At 38.5% G+C, this 9,553-nt stretch overlaps 1 protein-coding gene across 1 annotated transcript; it reads right to left on the minus strand.

The window, feature by feature from the left end:
- Positions 1-5,174: 5,174 nt before the first annotated feature.
- cox7a2b (cytochrome c oxidase subunit 7A2b) lies at positions 5,175-9,553 on the minus strand. Its single transcript, XM_084953899.1, has 4 exons — positions 9,421-9,553; positions 9,043-9,132; positions 5,803-5,887; positions 5,175-5,437 (listed from the first exon to the last, which is right to left on the minus strand). Exons 1-4 carry the CDS (start codon positions 9,442-9,444, stop codon positions 5,382-5,384), a joined length of 255 nt encoding a protein of 84 aa, XP_084810025.1. The 5' UTR covers positions 9,445-9,553; the 3' UTR covers positions 5,175-5,381.

Consider the following 9,553-nt stretch of genomic DNA (forward strand, 5'->3'; position numbering starts at 1 on the left):
CTTCAGCTCTGCTGGTCACAGCAGTATGAAGAAAGCTGCGAGAGAAACCAAGGAGGCAGTTAGGCGTCCTCGGGACTTCATGAGACTATTATTACTCCCTGAACATGAACCCTCAGAGCTCATTAATGCACCTTCATCTTCATTTAAATCTACATGATGCTTAAAACAACCAGAAAACGCAGCTTTGAAGAGAGAAATATGTCACATGATTATTCCACGAGCAGCAATAAGATCACATGATAAGCTTTATTGTATATAAAAGACTAAAATTCACCAAAATCTACAAAATATTTAAGAAAAGAATCTTTCTTCTGTCTCTGCGTTATTTTCTTTTTCTCTCCTTTCTGTGGCTCATATTATTTCCTCTCAGAGTAAAGTCATGCATGATGAGAAATATGCTCTATACTCCCAGCCGTTATTACGATCTTCTGGTCAGTTACTTCTGGTCCAGTCCAGGCTCCGTCTGAAGACTAGGAGTGATCGTGCTTTTGCCTCTGTAGCACCAAACCTCTGGAATAGTCTTCATGCTACCATTCATGCCTCTGACTCCATTCAATCCTTTAAAGCACGCTTGAAAACTTACGTATTCAGCCTGGCTTTTCCGACTCGCTAATTCTCAACGCTCATTAACTGCCGTATCGCTACTCATTTCTCTGGATAATCATGATTTCTCCCTATCTCTACTTACTAATGCTTTTTGTTTGTTTTCTCTGTTTTATCTATTTTACCTTGTTTTAACGGCTTACTGTTCAGTGTAAACGTGCTATATAAATGAAATTGTATTGTGTATTGTCAATATTCAATTCAATTCAATTCAATTTTATTTATATAGCGCCAAATCACAACAAAAGTCGCCTCAAGGCGCTTCATAGATACAGAGAAAAACCCAACAATCATATGACCCCCTATGAGCAAGCACTTTGGCGACAGTGGGAAGGAAAAACTCCCTTTTAACAGGAAGAAACCTCCGGCAGAACCAGGCTCAGGGAGGGGCGGCCATCTGCTGCGACCGGTTGGGGTGAGAGAAGGAAGACAGGATAAAAGACATGCTGCGGAAGAGAGACAGAGGTTAATAACAGATATGATTCAATGCAGAGAGGTATATTAATACATAGTGAGTGAGAAAGGTGACTGGAAAGGAAAAACTCAATGCATCATGGGAATCCCCCGGCAGCCTACGTCTATTGCAGCATAACTAAGGGAGGATTCAGGGTCACCTGGTCCAGCCCTAACTATATGCTTTAGCAAAAAGGAAAGTTTTAAGCCTAATCTTAAAAGTAGAGATAGTGTCTGTCTCCCGAATCCAAACTGGAAGCTGGTTCCACAGAAGAGGGGCCTGAAAACTGAAGGCTCTCCCTCCCATTCTACTTTTAAATACTCTAGGAACAACAAGTAGGCCTGCAGAGCGAGAGCGAAGTGCTCTAATAGGGTGATATGGTACTACAAGGTCATTAAGATAAGATGGGGCCTGATTATTTAAGACCTTGTATGTGAGGAGCAGGATTTTGAATTCAATTCTGGATTTAACAGGAAGCCAATGAAGGGAAGCCAAAACAGGAGAAATATGCTCTCTCCTTCTAGTCCCTGTCAGTACTCTTGCTGCAGCATTTTGGATTAGCTGAAGGCTTTTCAGTGAGTTTTTTGGACATCCTAATAATAATGAATTACAGTAGTCCAGCCTGGAAGTAATAAATGCATGAACTAGTTTTTCAGCGTCACTCTGAGACAGGATATTTCTCATTTTAGAGATATTATACAAATGGAAGAAAGCAGTCCTACATATTTGTTTAATATCTTAATTGGAGGACATATCCTGGTCAAAAATGACTCCAAGGTTCCTCGCAGTGTTACTGGAGGCCAAGGTAATGTTATCCATTGTAAGTATCTGGTTAGATACCATATTTCTAAGATTTTCAGGGCCGAGTACAATAACTTCAGTTTCATCTGAACTTAGAAGCAGAAAAGTAGAGGTCATCCAGGTCTTTATGTCTTTAAGACATTCATGCAATTGAACTAATTGGTGTGTGTTATCTGGCTTCATGGATAGATAGAGCTGGGTCTCATCTGCATAGCAGTGAAAATGTTTGCTATACCTTCTGATGATACTAAGGTCCTAGCACTGAACCCTGTGGAACTCCATCATTAACCTTCAGTTAATTAACCTCAGTGTGTGAAGAGGACTCTCCATTGACATGAACAAATTGGAGTCTATTACATATATAATTTAAACCACTGCAGCGCAGTACCTGTAATACCTACAGCATGCTCTAATTGCTCAGGATATTATAGTTGACAGCATCGAACGCTGCTCTGAAGTCTAGCAGGACAAGCACAGAGATGAGTCCACTGTCAGAGGCCATAAGAAGATCATTTGTAACCTTCACTAAAGCTGTTTCTGTGCTGTGATGGGCTCTGAAACCTGACTGAAACTCTTCAAATGAGACATACATTAGTATTTCCACCATGTTACTCGTTGAACTTCTACAAGTAACTGCGGTTTATGGGAAAGCTTCAGCCCTGGTTACCCACCAAACTATTCCCATTTACTTGTCCCTGTCTGGTAATCATGAATTCTTTGGGTTTGAATATCCTTGTGCTGCTCTGACTCTTGGACATCCATGGCTGAAAGCCATAACATTGAGTAGGTTTACATCAAGGTCTGGCAGAGGTGTTTAGAAAAGAATAAAATCTTTCACCTCACTGACTGTATGACTGCTACTGATTGTTTTTATGTGGTGTACCCCTTCCCTTCAACCGTTTGTGCAACCATCCTTACTGGAACAAGAGGCTATGAAGAAATATAGCTTGGATTTTCTGGTTATAGGTAAAGTAAGTAAAGTAAGTAAGTAAAATTTATTTATTAAGCGCTTTTCACAGACAGTCACAAAGCGCTGTACACAAATATTAAAATAAACAATACAACCAACAGACTCTGAGTCTGTGAGCGGAGATGAAGAGCAGCAGTGTATTTTATAAGAAGCTTGGATAAATAATCTGGAGCCTAGTCATTATTTAGTGCTCTGTATGTTAAAACAAGAATTTTAAAGCGAATTCTAAACTCTATTGGGAGCCAATGTAAAGAATATAAGATGGGAGTAATGTGAACACGCTTGGTAGAACGAGTTAGTAGTCTGGCTGCTGCGTTTTGTATCGCCTGGAGGCGAGAGAGAGATGATTTATCCAAGCTAGTAAACAGGGAATTACAGTAATCTAAGCGTGATGACACAAATGCATGAATCAGTTTTTCAAGTTCAGCTGAAGAGACCATATGTCGCAGTTTAGAGATGTTTCTTAAATGATAGAAACAGGAACGAGACAAAGATTTTACATGAGAGTCAAGGCCCAGAGAAGAGTCAAATATTACTCCAAGATTTCGAATATTTGACTTGACAGATGGACAGAAAGAGGCAAGAACCTGACTAATGTAGCTCAGGAGGAGCTATGATCATGGTCTCGGTCTTGTTAGTATTTAGAACAAGGTAGTTGCTTGAAAGCCAATCAGAAACCTCGGTTAAGCACTGAACTAGGGTGGACAGCCTATCCAGCTGATGAGGCTTAAAGGACATATGGAGCTGAATGTCATCAGCATAAAAATGATAAGACAGGTCGCTGAAAGACTGAATGACACCAGCTAAAGGAAGCATATAAAAAGAAAATAATAATGGACCAAAAACTGAATCCTGTGGGACCCCACAGGTCAGGGCAGCAATATCAGAGGTGAACCTGTCAGTCCTAACAGAAAAGGTCCTGTCTGATAAATAGGAAGAAAACCAGTCTAGGGCAGAGCCAGATACACCAGCCAAAACCTTGAGCCTGTTAAGTAGGATTTTGCGGTCGAAGGTGTCAAAGGCAGCGCTAAGATCAAGCAAAATGATCACAGAATAATTCCCTGCATCAGATGCCATTAACAGATCATTATAGACTTTTAAGAGAGCGGTCTCTGTAGAGTGCTGCTTTTGAAGCCCAGACTGAAAAGGGTCAAGAATGTGTAATTTACATAAGAGACCTGAACCAATTTTCAACAATTTTTATGGTATAATGGTGTTATACATCCATCTTCCTTTCCTCTTGGTGCTGTTTTTTTCCTTGTGGCAAAAATGAATAATACACTACGGCATTTTATAGATTACTGTGGAAATATATCTAACACAACTAGTCAGTTCCAAATTTTGAAACTACAACATTTTTCCAAACTGGATCTCCATAAGGTCTATCACCCACTCCACATAAGCCAAGTGGATGATTTTCTTAACAATTTCATCTTTTTCACCAATTACATTCTTAATATTTCCCATAAGTTGGAGGGAATCAGTCAACAGGTGAGGTTAGTCTTGCAAAGGCTCTTGGAGAACAGGCTGTATATGAGTCATTTGTGAGTATGTTGACCAAACATGTATTTAGTCATGAAAAAGTACCTATTTCCCATTTCTATGGTGTGTCATAGAGCTGTTTACACTTAGACTTTTTTCCTATGAAAAAGATTCGTGTTGTGATTCCCATCAGACTCAGATGACGCGCTGAACCTGGCAGAAGTTCCCGTACTTGCAGGAATCACACACAGGGACAGACTTCCTCGCCAGAGCTACTTTAAGGCATCTTTAACACACTGCAGAAACATTTTCACTCTCTGTGAAATTTAAATGTTGCTCTTTAACAGAGCCGGCCACTAAAATGTGGCCCTCATAAAGATAGTACAGGCGCACACATTCATTACCTCTGCCAACAAAAATTGCTTGTTTTTTGGCAGGATTTATGGAGAAGTGGTAGCGGTGACCAAGAATGGTTTTAGAATATTTAGGATTTTTTTTTCCTTCATATGAAAAACACAAAAATGGATTACTTGTCGTACACATTATAAATTTACTGTCCAATGTACCCTCTAGTGCACGCTTTACAAAATAGCAAACAAAGGCTAGAGGCTGAAGGCTTTATATAATGTTTATTAACTGTGAGAAGCCAAAATTGTGACAGAGTGAGATTTAATTACTTGTGCAAGTTTAAAACTCTATAAAACTGAGACTAACGATGGGAAATCCTCACACTGGAGGAAAAAGGTTTACGCTTGCAGAGCCTCATGTTGCTTTACTAATAGTTTAAAGTTTAATTCCATTACTTCAGCAGCTTTTCACAGTTTACCACCATCAGAAAACTAAAAAGGAAGAGGCACGAGAAGGTTTTTGGTCATGAGAGGCATTTCTTTATTGATCCTCAGGGCACCAGAGACTACGAGAAATAAATAGTGATCCAATGAACACCAAAATAGAATCGCACCACGACATGAAACGCGGTCCGGCACAGACGGAGTATTTTCATCTTCTTACACAATATAGAACAGCTGGCCGGTTTTTGGAAAGTGGAAGTAAACAGCTGAAGCAGAGAAGTTATTTCTTCTGAGGGAAGGATGCCTTCACCAGCTCAAACAGCACATATCCAACACCTGGAAGGAAGAGCAAAAAGACGAAGATTAAAATGGATTTCAAAGTGCTTCACTAAGGATACAGTGTCCCATTATTTCCCAATGGATCTGTATCCTCATATGTACTACTTCATGTTCTGTGGTCTGTGGAAAGAACACCATTTGTTAATAGCAGTAGGAGTTACCATTACTTAATCCCAGCAAGATTGTTTCTATTTGTTTATCTGAAAGGTATCAAATATCAACTACCATGGTACAAAACTTGTGTACCACCTGAGTTTAAATTATCAGTCTGGATTTTTCAATTTAAATAAAAACTACAGCAGCTCATGAGGTTCATAAAGTAGCTCAGAGTTTAAAGCAGTTACAAAGACAGGTGTACTTACCCAGGACGGTGAGTGCCATCGTTGTCCTGTAGAGCAGGGCATCGGCACTGCCTCCCTTTAAATGAACTGGCATACCGTTATCCTCCTGCAACAGAAGATGGAGGGGAACAATCAGGTTTGTAAGCCCTGCTTTAACCAGAACTCATCCAGACACCGACAAAGATTAAACACAGTGAAGAGCAGCAGCAGTTTGCATGAAAGCCTGCTGATGAGTGAGCATCAAAAACAAAAGAACAACTTTTCAACATCTCTATATATAAATAAATAAAAATTTTCACAATAAGGGTGTTTTATTCTATAAAAGTGATATCTGCTTCTATTCCAACATGGCACAAAGACTTTTGTTTTACACATTTTGGGGATTTGACTGATCTTTTTCCCCACTTCTAAATCACCATACCAAAGTGACGTAACATGACCATAATGTTCATGTCCATCAGGAAACTGGGTAAGTTAGAAATCTGCATTTCATGTAAAAATGTTTTAGAAAAAAAACAAACAATTTTTGTTGTAAAATAACCAAAAATAACAGAAGAATACTTTTTCCAAGAAAATATGAATTTATCAAGAAAAAAGGTGGAATAAAGCCCTCGCTTTTTTTAACCTTGTGTCAATAAATAAATCCACAAAGCAAAAATAATCTTTTAAAAAAAAGTTATGAAGCCAACAAAATTACCTCTGACGCTTAAAAAAATAAAAATAAAAATCTGTTACTCAGATCAAAGTTAACATTTAAAAATAGATCCACTTTCTTCACAGTAAATCTTTAAGATGTGTTAAAAAAATATTAAATATATCTACTATCCGAAAAGTGCTGCGATAAAAATATATTCTTAAGACACAGGAGGACGTTTAGGATATTCATTTTTATCACTGGTCTGAGTCACAGATTGAAAACGGACCTTTTGAAAGTTCAGGTCTAATTTTGTCCTCTTGTATTAAAGTATGCAATTATGTTTGCAGCTGTTTAATCATACAACACATAAGTAGCAGACTGGAGCGGCCAACAGCAGTGCAGGAGAACAAACCAGCTGGAAAACTAGTTTGTTTAGTCTGCAGCACACACTGGAAGCTGTTCAAATCATCTACATGTTCTTCATTTTCACACCGATGATCTGCTTCAGCACCAGCTCGTCCTTTTCCTGAAAGCTAAAAAACTACTGAAGCCCAGCTAGTGCTTCTGTTAGCAGCTGATTTACTGCAGGTTAAACATGCAGAATTAGTACTCCACTCAGTTCGGAGACTTATCTGTGGAGCTAAACTGACTGAGGTGTCCTCATTAGAAGACCCGCTGCTAAAGAAAAAAAAAAAAAAAAAAAAGCACCATTGACCACAAAACTGCAAGAGGAACATAAATAATAATCCATCTTTATGTAGACAGACCGGACACCAAAATCTAACTCTTTCAAAATTAAACACAAAGAAAACCAAGAAACTCGGATGGACGCTCGTCTCCACACTGCTCAGAGACTACAAATACTGTTTTAATGTCTGATCTCTGCAATTTAAAAAAAAATAAAAATTTAAGAAAATTTCAAGAATCGTCTACGTTTTTTGCAATTACACAAATCTTAAACGAACATTTTATTCACTTAGGATTTCTGAAGCTCAAACTGAAGTATTTACTGAGTTTAAGGACACCATCCAAAAGTGAAAGCAAAACCAACCAACTAAAAACAGTTCTGACATAAACATTTCCAGCAACTGCATTTTTCCCCGTTCTTCTCATCTACTTCTTCAGGGTTTCCTCCACTGTCCCATTTTATAGCTAAAGAATAAATAAGCTGAAAGGAAAACTTTTAGTTTATAGTAAAACTGCTTGTTCTTTCTTTAAAACATTGCTGCAGGCTGACTGGGCATGCAGAATTTACTCTACGACAATGTTTAAAGTTAAACTTACTCCTTATTTATGGCATTTATATTTATGATATTTATATAAAACAAATCTAATAAAAATTAGCAAACCACAAGTAATTAAAGGCATTGCCTTCATATTAAATACTTTTTAATTTAAGCCAAATTAAGACGTTTTAAGAACATCTTAAGGATTTGTAAGCACTGAGAGGTGTCACAGGTTTTTAAAGTGGTATGTTTAGCTCATTTTTTTTAAGAAAAAAAAAGCTATAGAATCTCATCTTAAGAGGTCTCAACTTGATTCAATTGCAGCTCCAGATTTTGGCCAGCAGAGGTCACCATTCAAGCTTGCATTTAACACTGGATCAAGTCATTGCTATTTTTTTAAGAGCCCATTTAAACTTAAATTCAGACCATGACTGAAAACTTAGATATTAAAGGTTTTTGTTTTATTTATTTATTCTTCAGGCTCTAAAGCAAATCTGATATACAGAATATACAAAATTGGTTAAAAAGAAACAGTTATACTGTCCAAATCATGTTTTCATGGTCTGAATGCAAAGTTAAAACAAAAATAAAAGATCCAGATAATTGACTGCAGCTCTGAGGGGACCTTAGCTTCCCCAAGCTTTAAAAATGATTGATCCCAGATCACGTTAGGAGCGCCTGAAGGTTGACGTTCAGATAACTGAGTACACACTAAAACAAGAGTCCATGAGAACATATTTCCTTTAAAATAAACACCTACTGAAGGGAGATAACAGAACTTTGGGTTTTTGTTGTTTTAAGTCAATGACACAAGTTAGGTGGGTGATTGTTGAGGGGCTTTGGTGTCCTCTGACTCCTTCCTTTGGTTGCTAAATTTAAAATGAACAGAGCAGATCTGTTGTCAGCAAGGTGAAGAAAATATGCTTAACTGTGATAAATATCTACAAATATGAACAGATGTGACACCGTAGTGACCTTGGATAGCCACCAAAAAATTACATTAAAAACTTAAAGGACCTCCAACTTATATTATTCAGTGTGGATCCCTTGAACTAATCACACAGAATGAACACATTAACACTTCCATCATCATTAATTCAGCTTATTACATAGAGACAGACACACACAGGAATTAATTTTTTGACATATTAGGATGTTTTCAATGCTCCTGTATCCTTTAAAATTTCCCAGCGCACTCCCAATACCAAGATATGAGGTTTGGATCACAGGACAGAGGCTCAGATCAAATAATAATTAATATTATAGGTATACAGGAGTAGGAAACGGTCGGATTCTGAATTTAAGGCCGACAACAGAGACACAAAGGAGGCCTTCGATGATGACACAGGGTTTTATGGAACAGTTGGAAGTGCAGCGGTCTGTCTGTGTGACCTTTACCTGGAACACCTTCTGTTTCTGGGGGACTTTGTTCTCAACCTGCCGCCGGACGGAGCTGGAGATGCTCCGCCGCGCCACCTGCTGAAGCGCCTGGAAAACAGCAGCACAAGGACACGGAGAAACGCTCATTTAATGAAAATATAAGAACCCAGTCTTGAATACACCGAAAACAAACACCGAGAGGCCGGACAACACCGCTAAATACAACTCCTCTGCAAAGCTAATGCTAACTCTTCCCGGTGTTGACCCCTGCTAACCGTTCTAAGCTAAATATAGCCAACTGTTTTTACCCCGGTGGCTCATCCATCGCATTTATCCAGTTCACTAGTTAAAAAAAACAACACCCAAGAGAAACTTCTAAATAGAAAATATACTTACATAAAATTGTCTGTACATGCTCATCGTCCGTCTACAGTCCGCTGTCTGTCACAAGGGCACAGGAAACCTTTACTTCCGTTTCCACTGAATTCTTCTTCGCTATCATTAACTGTGCTCCTGCTGCGCGCTGCTG

This window comes from Perissodus microlepis, chromosome 15, assembly GCF_051167445.1.
Source record: "Perissodus microlepis isolate ML-2025 ecotype Zambia chromosome 15, ASM5116744v1, whole genome shotgun sequence".
NCBI classification, from domain to species: domain Eukaryota; kingdom Metazoa; phylum Chordata; class Actinopteri; order Cichliformes; family Cichlidae; genus Perissodus; species Perissodus microlepis.

Excerpts from the sequence above, each read along its gene's own strand:
- cox7a2b (XM_084953899.1), bottom strand. The coding sequence starts at position 9,444 with ATGAGCATGTACAGACAATTTTAT. Across the intron at positions 9,133-9,420 it reads GCATGTACAGACAATTTTAT|GCGCTTCAGCAGGTGGCGCG; the intron begins GTAAGTATATTT and ends GCTGTTTTCCAG. Across the intron at positions 5,438-5,802 it reads GATGGCACTCACCGTCCTGG|GTGTTGGATATGTGCTGTTT; the intron begins GTAAGTACACCT and ends TCTTCCTTCCAG.